This window comes from Melanotaenia boesemani, chromosome 1, assembly GCF_017639745.1.
Source record: "Melanotaenia boesemani isolate fMelBoe1 chromosome 1, fMelBoe1.pri, whole genome shotgun sequence".
Lineage (NCBI taxonomy): Eukaryota > Metazoa > Chordata > Actinopteri > Atheriniformes > Melanotaeniidae > Melanotaenia > Melanotaenia boesemani.
This window is the reverse complement of record NC_055682.1, coordinates 24,422,971-24,437,931: the sequence shown is the minus strand read 5'-3', so window position 1 is coordinate 24,437,931 and position 14,961 is coordinate 24,422,971. Positions and strand designations below refer to the sequence as shown.

The following is a 14,961-nucleotide window of genomic DNA, read 5'->3' as shown; positions in this document are numbered from 1 at the left end:
CCTCTCGGTAAATGAATTTCTGCGCGATGGTAGTGTAATCTGCGCGCGAGCATGTTTATTTTGCTCTCCCTGGTTTTGACAAAAATTTGACGCGATATGAAACAAGGGTGGACATTTAAGCAAGACAACTGAAGCACCATCATCACTGATCCTTCTCTATACTTAACAGTGCAAGACAATAAGTTTACATAGACAACATAGACAACATTTAATCTATCAATTGAAATCAATCTGATCAGAGACTGCTGCTGACATGTTTACATGGACGCTAGATGAAGTGATCTGATCAGTTGTATTTACATGATGGACAGATTTAATACGATCGTTATGCTTTTGGCACAGTCTCAGTTTGCCAGTGTGTTTGACGGTCTCTTAATGTCAGCCTATGGTACTGGAGTGATGAGTTTGTGGTCATCCCTTTCAGTTCAAAGTTGTTTTCACCCTCTCCGAGACTAATACTGCAGAATGAGATGTGCGTGTGTAGGAATTAAATTGTTGGTTGTAATACTCAGATGCTGATTTAAGAATAAATGGCAGTGGTCTCTTATTTTTTCTGGGACTGTATACTCACATACACACACACACACATACACACACATGCACATATACACATGTGTGTATACATATATATATATATATATATATATATATATATATATATTTATATATATACACATGAAACATCTCCATCCAGAAGAATTCAGTCGTAGGATCCTCAAGCTCCCAGGACATCCAGCATGCATAAATATATAGGGGGATACATATATATATATATATATATATATATATATATATATATATATATATATATATATATATATATATATAACTCTTCCCTCACCCACTTCCCCTGGATATGCTCGATTGCTATTCATCGGAGTCCTGGAAGCTTGAAGATCCTACGCAGTATATTAGCTATTCCTAGGACTGCACTCTTCTGGATGGAGATGTTTGATGTTTCCCCAGCTGTATATCATATAATATAAGCTTTCATATAAGCTCTCTGTTTCATGTCTTCATATAGATCAGTGGTTGTCAGCTAAGATGAGGGTTGTTTTCATATATTTACTTGGAAGGACTGATGGAGCTTATTAAACCACCATAAACTTTAACTCCAAAATTAAAACTAGAATCACTCAGAGTGCCAATCTATTGTAAAAAAAATGCCATTGATTATTGGTATTATTTTTAGAAACTCAGATGGCATTGTTTATTTTTATTTTATTTATCCCTGTTTCGCCATAATAAAGAATCCTATAAAAAAAAATCCTGGATCCAGGAAGCTATCAAGATCACCCTCAAAATCTAATCACTTGTTCCTTGTTCCATTTCTGAGATTTTCTGAAAATTAAACAAAATCCATCCATAACTTTTTGAGTTGTGTTGCTAACAGACAATGCTGCCGAATTCATGAGGTAATAACTCGTGTTGGAGACACAATCAAATAAGATGAAATGAGCCTTCCTCCGACCAGTGACCACCTTCTTAAACTACCATCCTGCCAGTGCACTCACCTGCTCACTGTGGACTTTTTTCCTGGCTTTCTTCTAATTTAGAAAGATTGGACTCTTTGCCAGTTAGCCATTTGAAGTCATTATGATCTTTGCAGAGTAACACAACTAATGTTTTAATTGCCATATCTCTCACGCGGATACTCTTTCTAACATGGTACCATTAATGTTTTGAGTTATTTGTTGTATCCAAACTCTTACTGGCTTTAATTACTGCACGAGTGACCTAAGGTACCCTCTGAGTGGTGGGGCATTGACTGGCAGGATATGCATACTTTAAAAGTAGGACAAAAATGAAGAAGAAAGAGTGGGGAAAAGACATGAAGGCATGAAAACTGCATTAGGCGATGGCAGCCAACACAGAGAAGGATGTGAATGATTCAGAAGGCAGAGGGATTAATAATGTAGGACTCCCCCTCTCCCTCTGTCCCAATGTCCCTCTCTCTCCTTGCCTTCCCTTCCATTCCCTCAACCCCCACTCTTTGTATATTACTTCCCCCATTCTTTATTATCCACTTTCTTCTCTCCTCATTTGTCGTCTTCTTTTGTCAAGTCACTCATCTAACCAGTAGGGGGAGCTCTCCTCATCAAACCTATGTTGCATCTCATCCTTCTTCATCCTGGCATGCTGTGCACAGGTTTAAGATTCTGGACCTGCCATTAGCCTTTTTGATAAAGTTGAATTATCTAAGTGTGCTCACTGAATTTTCCTATCCCATATTTATGGATGTTTGACTGGTGTAAGATGTATGTCTGTTTGTCTGCTCTAACATCACCTTTGTGACTCCTATCAGTGTTTTCCCCTCTATAACTCATTGCACTCACTTAAGCCATGATAAGAGGTGACCTGGCCGCAGGAATTAATGACCTAATTTAATTGCAACACTGATGGCTCGTCAGGAGGCTTTTAATTACCTGCTTATGTTCTCTCTCTTGCTCTCTCCCTCCCTTAATCTTGATCCCTCTCCATCCTACAGGACAGAGCTCTAATGGGCAGCATAACCAGGCTATGTGACAATGCCATAGCACTTGAATCTTTCAAAGGCTCAGAAAGAGAGACCAACCCTCTCTATAAAGACTACCATGGTAAGAACACACACACTCGCTTATCTTTCTGTCTCTTTTCCATCAAATACACAGACACACACACATAGGCAGTGCATTAAAGCTGGGGCTGGGCTGTGGATGGAGGCAGGGCAGCCCCCTTGCAGGCCAGGCTGTCAGTGTGCGTTAGTGTGCTGCTGCTCAATCAGACGTGCTCCTCAGTAGACAGGCCGGGGGGGATTCAGCTGCCACGCCGTACCCCCTCTCCCTCGCACCCTCACCCCCTCCATCCCTGCCTCCCCCCCTCCAGCAGAGCCTCTCTCGCCTCGCCCACTCTCTATCCCCAGTCCCATACCCCTGAGGCTCTGGAGCAGAGCAGACCAACACTAGGGAATCGATATTCTCACCATCACTCTCTCTTCCTTTCTGCCTCTATCTCTCTATCCCTCGCTCAATGTCTCCACGGCCAGCATGCTCTGCTAATAAATGGAGGGCAAAGCTTTCAGTGGGGAGAGAGGACACTGGTAAGGAATGAAAGAAACCAAGACAGTGAAGAGGAGGGCAATGTAGTTTGTTTCTGCTCACCCTGTCCTCTTCATCACTTTTTCTGCACAGTTTTATCATTCCCTCTTTCTCTTGCTCACTATCCTCCTTTCTATCACTCCCCACGCATAAAGGTCAAAATAAGCAAGTGGAGTATTTTTAGCAGTGCCTCTCAAACTCCCCCACTCAGTTTTGCGCTTTTGCCCCCCCCCCCCCCCCATCCGTCCCCTCCTCGGGTAAGACCCTGGTTGTGACACGTGAAGGGATAAAATTGAAAACATTCAGTGGAAGATTTTTGTTGCATCCAGCAGTATCTTCTACGTAGATAACTCTTCACACAGTGATTACATTCCTTAGCACTGTAAAGGCAGGTGGCTTTAAGCTCATTGAGCATGACTGTTGTGCCACAGCATTTTCTAAAATCATTGTGCGCTGCAAAAAGGTTCTTTGGGATTTGCTGTGAATATTGTTTGATTCTCCTGTTCAAAAATATAAATTTGCCCTGTTTAACCAGCAAGAGAAATCCTGGTAGGGTTATGAAATACGTTTCTGTGTATGATTGTTTTGATGTGTGCTCATGAGTGCAAACGCATCTGGTACGAGTGTGAGGGTGCGTGCAGTTGCGCGTGCGTGCGTGTTTGCGGCAGCAGTTCAGGGCTGCTCAAAGCATGCTGGGAAGCCTGTCACTGCAAATCAGGCAAGGGGAAATCACCCAAGTGCACAGAGGAGAGAACCCACCATCCCCCACTTTCCCTGTCTGTCTTCCTTTCTCCATTACTCCCTTAATCTCTCCTTTTCTTTCTCATGCGTATTTATACCACCGCACTTGTACAGTACACATCCAGTTTGAAGAAAATGTAACTGTGAAAGCCTAAAATGAGGAAAAACTTTGATAAAAGAAGAAACATACAAATCCTCAGACCTTTTGCCCAGCCTTTGCGGAAATTGTTAGTTCATATGTTCGTCCCAATAATAGTTAAACACTTAAGCTTGTAGGGGGAAAAAAAGAGAGTAGGATTGCTGATAGGGAGATTTTTTGCTGATATCTGTGAATGATTAATTTTTAAAGTAAAGTTTCTCATTCTTCTGAAATATTGCTTGTCAACGTTACTTGGTGCTGATGTAGCTGTTTGATACTGTAAAAGTTTGTCCTCATTTTATTACTGCTTACTACAAATAATAATTAGTAATTTGTGAAATATTTTGCTTGGAGATTTTATTAATATGAAAATGTAAAATGCTTTCTTTTTTATTTTAAATAGCAAAGCCTATTCTGAGTGGTTCGTTAGTTATTGGGTAACATAATACTCACACTACGCACAACAGACAGATTAAATTTTCTTTAAATTTTTTTCATGCACTGTTGAACTTTCTCACTTTTAATCTGCTTCCTCTGTCCTTCACAGGTCTACTACATGTTCACCAGGTTCCTCACCTAAACTGTCTGGCAAGCCAACTTCCTGACCACAAGGACCTCGCCTTTAAGCTGAAGAGAAAACAGTTCACTATTGAGGTATGTTGTCATGGTTGCACACCTTAAACAGGTTTTACAGCGAACAGATTTTTTCTTATTTTCTTAAGTTCTCTCGGATGAGATTTGGTTTTGTAACTTCCCATTTATTCATTAACTTAAATCCAAACTTTGTTTTGTTAACATTCATTGTCCTTCTAAATTAAATCCCAATGACAACAAAAAAATCTCACCTGTAAACGAAGCGTTGCCAAGCTGTGTTTATTTTTTCTGCTATTGGGTGGCAAAATGAAAGGTGAAACTATTGATTGTACACTGTTGCTGCCACAGTTGCTGCAGTGTAAAGAGGCAACAGTGTGAGAAAAATCTATCCATATTCATAAATAAGCCATGAAGAAATATTGACGGCTGTTCAAGTAAGATGTATAATTATCAATTTTATATATGTAGTGCTTAAAAATAAGTAAGCAGCTGTTATATCCATGAATTTGCCATGCTTCAATTTAGCTAGTTGTTTTGTTTAACCCTAACTTTAACAGAAAAGGAGTAAACTGGAACAAAACAAGGCTGCATAAGCACACACTTTAAGCCACAATAGCTACATAGAGTAGGTGCCGCCTCTGCTTTATCTGGCTCTCTGCCGTGCAGTCAAACCCTTGTTGGCAGCAGTGATGACATGTTGAGAAAGAGAAGCAGAAGAGCAACTTTACCCTGCACCATGGACTATAAGTTGATGTGAATGGCAGTGCAGTAATCAAAAATCATTTGCTGCACCTCCTTTCTTAGGTGGTGTAGGAAAATCCTTTGTATTATAGTTCAAAATGTCTGAATTCAATGCAAGTATTGTTAATGTATAGAGATAAATATTTACTGTATATTACATGTTTTCTGTGTCCTTTTCTTCTTTCAGTCAGATTAATAATTTTTCATTATATTTTACTTTGTCTTGATGTCAGGGATGCATCCATTTTGCATGTGTCACATCATCAATTTCACTCAAAGCAATGAATCTGTCACTGAACTACCACTCTAGACATAAATTAAGAGGCCCTCCTCTTAGCTCAGGCTCATGATTGGTCCACATTACATTATCATTACCTTATCACACCCACTGGTCCTTGGCTCTTAGTAAGTCCTATTGTCTCAGGCAGGATTTGAAGGGGAGGAGAGGAATGCCCACCCTACCCCCAAACTTCCCTGCAACCTACGGTCAACGCCTTCTCTTGTTTTGCAACTCTTCAGAATCCTTTCTCCTGTCTACATCGGCCCACTCCCCTCCTTTATTTGACCCCCAAATAGACCATTCTAGTACAGATTTATAAGGTCTGTAAAAGTAAGGTGGTTATTCTCAATGGCCTTTTAATTAGTTTTCTGTATTGGGCAAACATAGGCGGGAGGGCTGAGGCCTAGAGTAATCTAGTAGCTCTGCGGGGCCTTGATAGTAACTCATACTCAATATTCTAGCAGCACGTTGTCAAAACCAAGCTTTGTCTGTTTTTTTTGTTTTGTTTTGTTTTGTTTTTTATTATTATTATTAGGTAGGTTTTTATTTAGTGGAAATAATACTCTGGCACTTAGAAAGAAAATGAGGGACCTCCTCATAAAAATTTTTACATTTCTGAAAAGCTGTAGATGTTGATGCAAGAGTGTACTTAATATAAAACATCAATCCCAATCCTTGGGTATGACACATTCTTGTGTCGGGGAATTTCCCAGAGAACATTGTGTCATATTATCAGTCATGCATCACATCAGTCAAAACACAGATTGGTCATTATAATACCCTATTATGTTTTTGTGCATGTTCTCTGGCACCTCATTTGTCAATAATTTGGGTATCATCTGAGATAGAAATGTCACAAAGGTATGACTACATGCTAGCTCTGAGTCCTGTGTTACAGAGGCATATTAGTATAAAGGATAACAAGCTGGACTACTGTTGTTTTCTAGCTACATGGATCCTTCTAAACTGCTCTTGACCTGTTGGTTAATTGCCCTTGTGTGGAGCTGATTGACATATAAGATGTCGATTGGATTAAAAGTGTTTGACATGTGACAGCCCACACCATTCCCACTCATTATCTCATTTACTCAAGCTACAAGGCTCTTTTGCTTGGAGCCACAAAGGACAGCGTTACCTCCTCTGCCCTGTCTACTTCCACACATCCTTTAAAAAAAATAGAAAATCCAATCAACTTTCTGTATATCATCTATCTGGATTAATGTGTGTGGTGGTGTTGAATAACAGGTGATTGACAGCACTAGCTCCTTACCAGCTGGGTCATGCAGTCGCATGTCATCCCAGCTACATGTAGATTTGTTCTGGTAACTAATTTCTTAACTGCTGTTTGACTCATCCTTTTATCACCCAACATGTCAGGAATGCAGAAAGGCTGTGTTTGCCAGGGCACAGAGCTTAGGTTTTGTCAATAAAGAAGTTCCCTTGTATTTAAAAATTACATTATTTGTTTTGCACAGCTGGTAGGTTTTGGTGGAATTATTCCCCCATCCCACATTCAGCTCGATCAGTGCTCAGCTGGTTCTGTGTTAAGCTTACCACAGTAACACTTGACTTTTGAGAGTTCAAGCTGCGGTTGATGAGCAGTTATTAGCTTTGACGCCTGAGGCCAGAATTAACCCATGGCCCTGTCTGAGCAGGTAGGGGAGTGTAAGGTGTTAGGATAAGATTAACACATACTCATAGACACATATACAACCATTACTGGAGATATTGACATTAGTATAGCAGCACATGCAAACAAATTGAGAAATGCTGACACATCCTATACTATCCTGAAATTTCTCAAGCACAAAATATGTGTGAGAAGTTTACCTGTCATTCATACTAATATGACATAGGTTTCACTCACTAGTTTCACAATGCAAAATGCTTCTGCTCTGAAGAATGCAGATGGTACGCAATTACATTGTCTTTACCTTTGCTTGACCCTTTAAACTGACAGCCAACGTGCCTGTGGGGTACTGGGGTGCCAGAGGCAGGTCAGCGGGTCAAATACAGTGTAAGATGGGGATTTATGTCAAATTAGTCTTCTGTTAAAGACCCTGTTTAGAGGTGTTTCTAACACTTACAGGGCATGTCACCGTGACTGTGTAGTCAATACACAGAAAACGTTTTTTTTTTTTTCTTTTTGAATAGTTTGGTGGCATAATAAAGTTTTTAAAGAAAAAGAGTCAGTAAGTAAAAGATGGAGGGAAGGAGGAAGAGAGACATTAAGACAGTCAGATTCATGCTCAAGATGCCTGAGTGACCTCATTTCACAGTTTTACATCCGCATTCATGTGAATAGGAAGGCTTTGTTCATGCAGTGGCGATGGAGTTGCAAGGAAATGCAAGGTCATCCTTCAGTAAGTCTGAATGCAGTAAAGTTTTTTTTAAATGCACCCCAGCTATCCTCTTTAGGATATTTTAAAATATTTAACAAAGATTTTAGCAAATGATAGACTTTAAAATTGATGGGATCAGCTAACCAAAGTGGACTCTAAAAACAGCTTCAGGACAGCAACCAAACATATCTAATGTGAGCTAAAGCCTGATAGTGAACCAATAACAAACAGATGTTGGTGCAGCGTTTGTGTAACTAGCTCCTCATCTTCATATTCCCAATGGACGTCCATCCTACCAATCTAAAACTTCAGCCAACTGAGTCACTTTTTAGGTGAGTAGAAGGGAAGGAAGGAGAGAAGGAGCAGAAAAAAAAAGATAAAAACGATGATGGGGTTGAGTAGAAGAGGACTTAAGGGAAAGAGGAAGCTAAACTGAAAGAGTCCGAGGGAGGTGTATAGAGTAGGTTAATGTTTCTTGGCATGTCCTCAAAACGTCTTTAAGACAACGCCTGTGTCTGCCCCCTGTTGAAGCCTGTGGGTGCCAAGGGAAGGGTGTTAATGGACCTATGTGAGGAACAGAGCGAAGGCTTGGAGAGGAGGGGGTAGGCATAAGCGGAGAGGAGCAGTTAAGTGATTTTCAGGTCAGGTCTAATTAAAATGAGGGCTTTTCCTCAGAGGCACCAAACCGTCTTATTGAGAGAGAAATGAAAAGGGAGGGAAAGGAAGAGTTGTAGAATGCGGAAAGAGTTCGACAGAGACTGACTCCTAAGGGCTTGTTTCTTTTTGTATTTGTTCATATGTTTGTTTGCTTTGCATGCCTCTTCATATATGCGCTTCCCAGTGGTACAAATAATGCTTGATACCAAAGACCAGGAAATGGCCAATTCAGAAAATAAATTGTATAAAAAAAATATTTGACTCAGCCATGCAACATTTACTAGTACCAAATCACAGTGAGAATGAATGAAAAAGAAATTCAAATAATGGGCTTACCAGATATACAAAATACTCTTTTGGGTCTTTGACTCTGATTCTTACTCCTGCCAAGGGAATCATGATCAGATGGGAATGGACCCTTTTGGAATAATATCCCAATTGAATAATTCATACTTCCTCCCTTGATTCACATCAGCCTTCATCACACTTGGGAATGAGGTGTGCTTATAGTTTGTGCGTGTATGAAAAAGAGAGTGAGAGCTCAGTGCAGGCCAGTCAGTGGCACGCAATCGTAGTCCTCAACCGAACAATATTCACAACATACATCAGATTTGCATCTATTATTTAACATGGATTTTATCTACTCTGCAAACCCGCATGTGTTTCTTAAGGCGCAGTTTGTAAGTTTTCTGTGCTCAGTCTCAGATGTGTGAAGGAAGCTAGTAACGTGGTGTTGCACCTGCAAATTTCTGAAGTGATTCCGGTTTGTCACACAAATGCGTGGACTTTCTCCATATTGACTTTTGTTAATTCTGCTCATTAAGAAAGCATAAACCAGATCCAGTCTGCTAATGAATCAACAGATATTTAGAAGTGAATGGGGTAAATGTCACCTCCTGCAGTGGTGTTGCAGGATCGCATTTCAAGTCAATGCAGTTTGGCTAAAAAAACATGTGCCTGTGATACCAAATTCAAGGTTTCAGATCACAATGGGTACTGGCTGAAACCGTCCAGATGAGCTTCTTTTATTTTTATTGTCCTGCGCCTGGGGAGGAGAAGCAGTAGCAGTTGTGTTTGCAGAATCCGTGTCAAAGCTCAGTAACAGAATATTTGAGACAGCTAAATGTGCTGCTCTCCATACTATATCAACAAAATGCCGAAACATTTCTTTCAAATAGACGGTATTAAAGCAAAACAAAATAGGGCATATGTGCTCCTCCTGCCAGACTGAGTAAGACTGTGGTCTGCCTGAACTCGCCCTGAAAGTGAAGTTGTTGTATCAGTGAGCAGTGAACCCTTAACATAGTCCATGCACCACTCAGCCCCCATCAGACTAGACTGGCTGAACTGGACTCAGACCTGATTAAAGTAGGACTAGTTGTCTTCAGCTCCCATTAGAGAAAAGGAAGGAGGCTATAATGTGCATGCCACCCCACATCCATGGGGTTTGTGGCACTAAAGGGTTTATGTATGTGTGTTCAGATAGTTTTATTAGCATAATGGTAGTGACTGGGGAACCTTAGGCTCCCTGGTACTTATAAACTAGGTCTCCACTATATCTGTGGCTTGTTGATTTTATTGTTATTTACATGGGTATTGAAAATTGTGCCTAATTTTGATGGTTTGTCCTCTTGTGAGTCTTAAAAATGGTGACCATTGTGATCACTAAATACTATGCAAAACCTCTTGTTTAGCTTTGTAATCACTTACAACTGATTTTTCTTTTTATCCTAATTTTAAATGTAATTGTCATACTTTAAGGAAGGATGTAAGCTGAGAAGCATTCAAAGGATCAGAGTACAGTTTATTCACAAAAGATGTCAGTTCCAAGGTGGGATACTGGTAACAAGAACACTCAGATTTGATGACAAACTGGTGACTGGTGTGTAAAGAACCCAGGCTTTTATTTTTAGCAGTGATGAATGTGATGAGGGACAGGTGTGCTTCAATCACATCAGGCACAGCTGCAGTTAGAGAGGGAAGAGAAGCCGAGCGAGACCAGGAAGCACAGGGGATGCCAGACAGACAGGGTGGTGGAACTGTCTCATGAAAGTAAAAGTTTGCTTTGGGTGATAATCAAACCTATAAAATAAATATGCAGCATCAAAATATATGTATTGAATGTCTAATTGTGGAAACATGTAAGATAATAAGGCCCAAAGCCAAAGTGGCTAAAAGTGTTGGGAACATACCTGGTGGCCCATTTAGTTGTTCAACCTCTGCACATCTTGCTTTTTGCATTTATGAATACACAAGATTGCAACAGATCACATGGATGCTATCAGTTAAAGCAGTTTTCCACTTCCAGGCCTTCAAAGATGAGTGAGAATTAAGATTGGGAGTCCTCACAAACTGGGTATTCAGTTATGGTTCAGAGGGGTGTGATGTTTTTATTTAACAATTATTGATTAATCTTGACAGATGAACCTTTTGTTCTGTAAAGAACTTCTATTTTTCCCTATGTGTGAACACTTTGTACATTCAAATTAAAGTATTTGTAACAATAAATAAATTATTTCCTTCCAGTACACTTTATTAATAAAACGGCTAGAGAAGAGTTGACCAGTAAACTGGAAGGATGCATATTTCCCAATACTGATTAAAAAAAGAAATCACATGAACCAGCAAATTTGCTGTAAATTAATATAGATGTGCAACATCATCATGGAAGTGGGTGTGCAACCAAGTGAAAGAACCTGGTTTCTTTAGCAGAGCCAAGCTCCAAAGCAGAGATAACCAGCTGCCTTGGGTTGGGTTGGACATACATCATTTGCATTTATTCAAAAGAGATCACATCCAACACTAGACAAACATCATTGTAATATGGTTAAATGAATCTATTTAGGTTAGATTTATTCTTGACTCGTCTAACTCGATTTCTTACTGAACAAACTTCTAAGTTATTTTCTCTAGCTCTGGAAACGTGTTGGCATCTTGCTCAAAATGACATGTAGTAGTTGACAACAAGTGTTTACACACTGACAGAGACAAAGACCTGTTGTAGCTGCTTTCTGTTCTGCAGAGGCACCTACATGCACATACAGTTAAATAAGCCAAATTTCAAGATAACACTGATCCCATGATGTCATGACATGTTTTTAAACCACACGCGCACACAAACATATGCATCTAAAGATTTGCCTGCATGCCAATTTCTTCTGTGAAAACACTCAGATTTACAGTGATTTGTATCAGGCCATATTACTCACTAAGTCTGCAAGCTTTAGTTATCAATCAGTTTATATCAGCAAATTCAGTAATCGTGAACTGCTTGACATTTAGTTGTACTTTATAGAGTGGTAGTAAATGGTTATGGTGTAGTAATAGGAGTCATTTTTTTGTAAATGGATTAAATTGTAAATTTTAACTAGTCTTGGACATTTTTACTTATTGATCTATGTAAAACTAATGTTACCACCATGAAGCCACACAACCAGCATTAAAAAACAAAGGTAAAACCACTTTAAAAATGCTGACATTTTCCACAAATCTATATCAAAGCTGATCTGAGATAGTGGTTTATGACCAAATTATTTAATAACTGAGTCAACAAGAATTTTCAAAAAAGAAAGGAAAATGTGTAGTGTATTAGAGAAGTTAATTACAATCCTATGATCACCAAGTGTTGTTTTGTCCCTGGGTTGTGCATGCATCTTGTGATGTTTGTAAGTAAGATGCCCATCTATAGCTAAATAATAGGTTATTTATCCTGCATTAGTGACCTTTAATTATTAGGTCACCAGTGTAGGAACACAGAGTTTGTCATGCTAATGTGCACTGAAAAGGAATGTCCACTGGCACTGAGACAGTAATAAACCAGATGCTGAAGATTCTGCCCTCTAAATAATGAATGTTCTACAGTTGCACTGAAAACTTTGGCGTAATGGCAGAAGACTGTGACGGCTACATTTTAAATGGTAAATAGACACACACTTTTACAGCACTTCTTAGTTTCATCTATGTGATGTTATTTTACCTGTCACACAGATTTATGCACAATGAACACATCAGCGACAACATGGTGTTTAGTATCTCACCAAAGGTCACAAGCCGGAATCGAGCCACCAAACTTACAATTGGTAGATGACTGAGCTACAGCCACAATGAAACAGTGTCTCTCATTGCTGTCGGTCCACAGAGAAAGCCAAACTTGCCATCCTAGGCACTAACAGCTCCATGGCCGGTGTGGTTCAAAGGTGGAATGTTGATCCGGAGCAGGAGCATCAAACCCAGGAAGGCTCTCTGCATGGGTCCTAAAAATAACTTTCCCACACTCTCACCGCTTAGTGTCCTGGGGGGGTCATGAAGAGGACTGTGTACTTTTTTTATTTCTATGTGTCTGCCTTTTGTTAAGATATGGTATATTGGTTTATTGAGAATTCATTTGAAACCCCAAACTTGTTTCAGATCAAAGTCTGGCTGCAAAAATTTCTTCAGTTAGTTATAGTGCATGTTCCTTAAAGATTTTATTTTCCTCTGTAAGTGTGGCAGTGAACAAATTTCTGCATTTCTGCTATATTTGGGTTAGTGTGGAACTGAAGTTATAAGTAAATGATACTCCACATGATTAAAGGAGGTAAAAGTTGTTTATTACTCTCTGTGACGCACATCAGTTAGTCCATCTTTTTGGACTGCTGATGCAAAATTTATTCAAAACAACATTGCAAATAATTATACGAAAGCTGTTGCATTTAGACCATTTGTTTGATTAAACAAAAAAATATTAAGCAGTCAGTTGTTATCTCAGAGATTTGCCACCTGTCAAAATTGCATAGCATTTCAACCAAGCAATACCAAGTATGTGATCACAGGTACAATAGCAGCCTTTTTTTATTAATAGACTTGCTCACATTGAGATAAATGGAGCCATAAAAATGCCGCTCCATAGTGTGCTTTCAGATAGGATGCTGCAGTCCGAGCTGTGATATGTAATACAACAGCATCCAGTGTAGCATGTCCTGCCAAGCCAGCTATCCCTTTCACACATGTCGATTCGGCTTTGTTAGTTCCGCTCCCAGCTTAAAGGCACAACAACAATGCTCCCTCCTTCCATCTCTGTATGTTTCACACAAAGCAGTGTGGTTGAATAAAGACAGATCAGTCCTGTCATGAACAGGCTCTGTGAAAAGAGTTTGAGATGTAAGCAGCAAAAAGCCGGTTCCTTATTATTCATGCCTGTGGAAGTTGACCACCAAATGTCAGCATTTTTAAAGCTTGTCTTTCCCATTATTCCCATTTGAAGACACAAGTCTAAATATTTTAAGTCCATCACTTTCACCATGCAGACATACAGATAACCTGTTCTTACTCTATTAACTTCTTTAAATCATAAAAAGTTCTGCAGTGACAAAACTCAGGTCTGTTGATCCTTTTCCTCTTTATATTCACACACACCATAAAGACACTTAATTCAGCTTCTCATTAGAGCTACTTAACAATTGCCACATTGAATATGGTTGTATTTAAGAAGGATTTACCTAACAGTCAACATAGAGTTGCTTAAAGTAGTATTGGCTGTTGAAGGAAGTTGGTTGGCTGCTGAATGTAGCGGCACTCATGAATTTTATGAGGGCAAGTGTCTCTGTCCTTCAGAGTTCACAGGTGGCTACTGAAAGGCCCAGCCAGATGATGAAGAATAGTTAAGACTCATATAGAGCCCTGAATAGACTTTAATTATACTCAGTAGATGAACCAGAGGGCCATTCGAGGGACAAGCCAGCACTTCAAAAGGAAAGTTAGAGAGCAAGGTGATGGCGTCTTAACGAAAAGTTTGTGACCCCGTCCATGAATTAGTGAGCATGTGCGAGTCACCAGCTTGTGTTTATACAGCAGAGATGGAACAATTTTCTTTGTGCGTTTGTCAGTGTGTGTGTCTATGCTGTCTAACACACACACACACACACACACACACACACACACACACACACACATGAATGTGTGAAGGTAGAGTTGGGGAGGCAGGGGTATTGGGTGGGAGAATACTCCAGTGTGTGGCTTAACCAAACTTTCCTTTTGTCCCTAACAATGATGAGTGATGATGAGTGACAGGGGTGTTAGGAGTGGGATCTGGGGAACAGAATGCGCCTAAGCAGTGCTCACCCATACTTACACAAAAGGCAGCAAAAGGTCAAATCTGAGGCAAGCTTCTTGTCCGCCGGCAAATTGTATTGCACTGTGTTATGTATCACATAATAAGCTAGAACATTTTGTTTGTCTATGTTGTGCACAGGCTAACATGCTGTTATTATTTTATATGGTTTCATTGCCATCCTAAATAATTTTGAAAAGAAGTTGGCAATCCTTTTGAAGCATGCAACATCTGTCAAGTACTGTTCATTGAAACTGAGAGCCTTATTGCACTGAGTCCATGGAATGCTCCTTGCCTTTTCT

General features: G+C 39.8%; 1 protein-coding gene across 1 annotated transcript in view; it reads left to right on the top strand.

Moving 5' to 3' along the window:
- The window catches only part of elp4 (elongator acetyltransferase complex subunit 4), a 63,720-nt gene that overhangs the window by 22,980 nt on the left and 25,779 nt on the right, over positions 1–14,961 (top strand). Inside the window, exons 8-9 of the mRNA XM_041984610.1 lie at positions 2,489–2,597; positions 4,505–4,611. Of these exons, the coding sequence (XP_041840544.1) occupies positions 2,489–2,597; positions 4,505–4,611 (216 nt within the window). The remainder of the gene's footprint in view (positions 1–2,488; positions 2,598–4,504; positions 4,612–14,961) is intronic.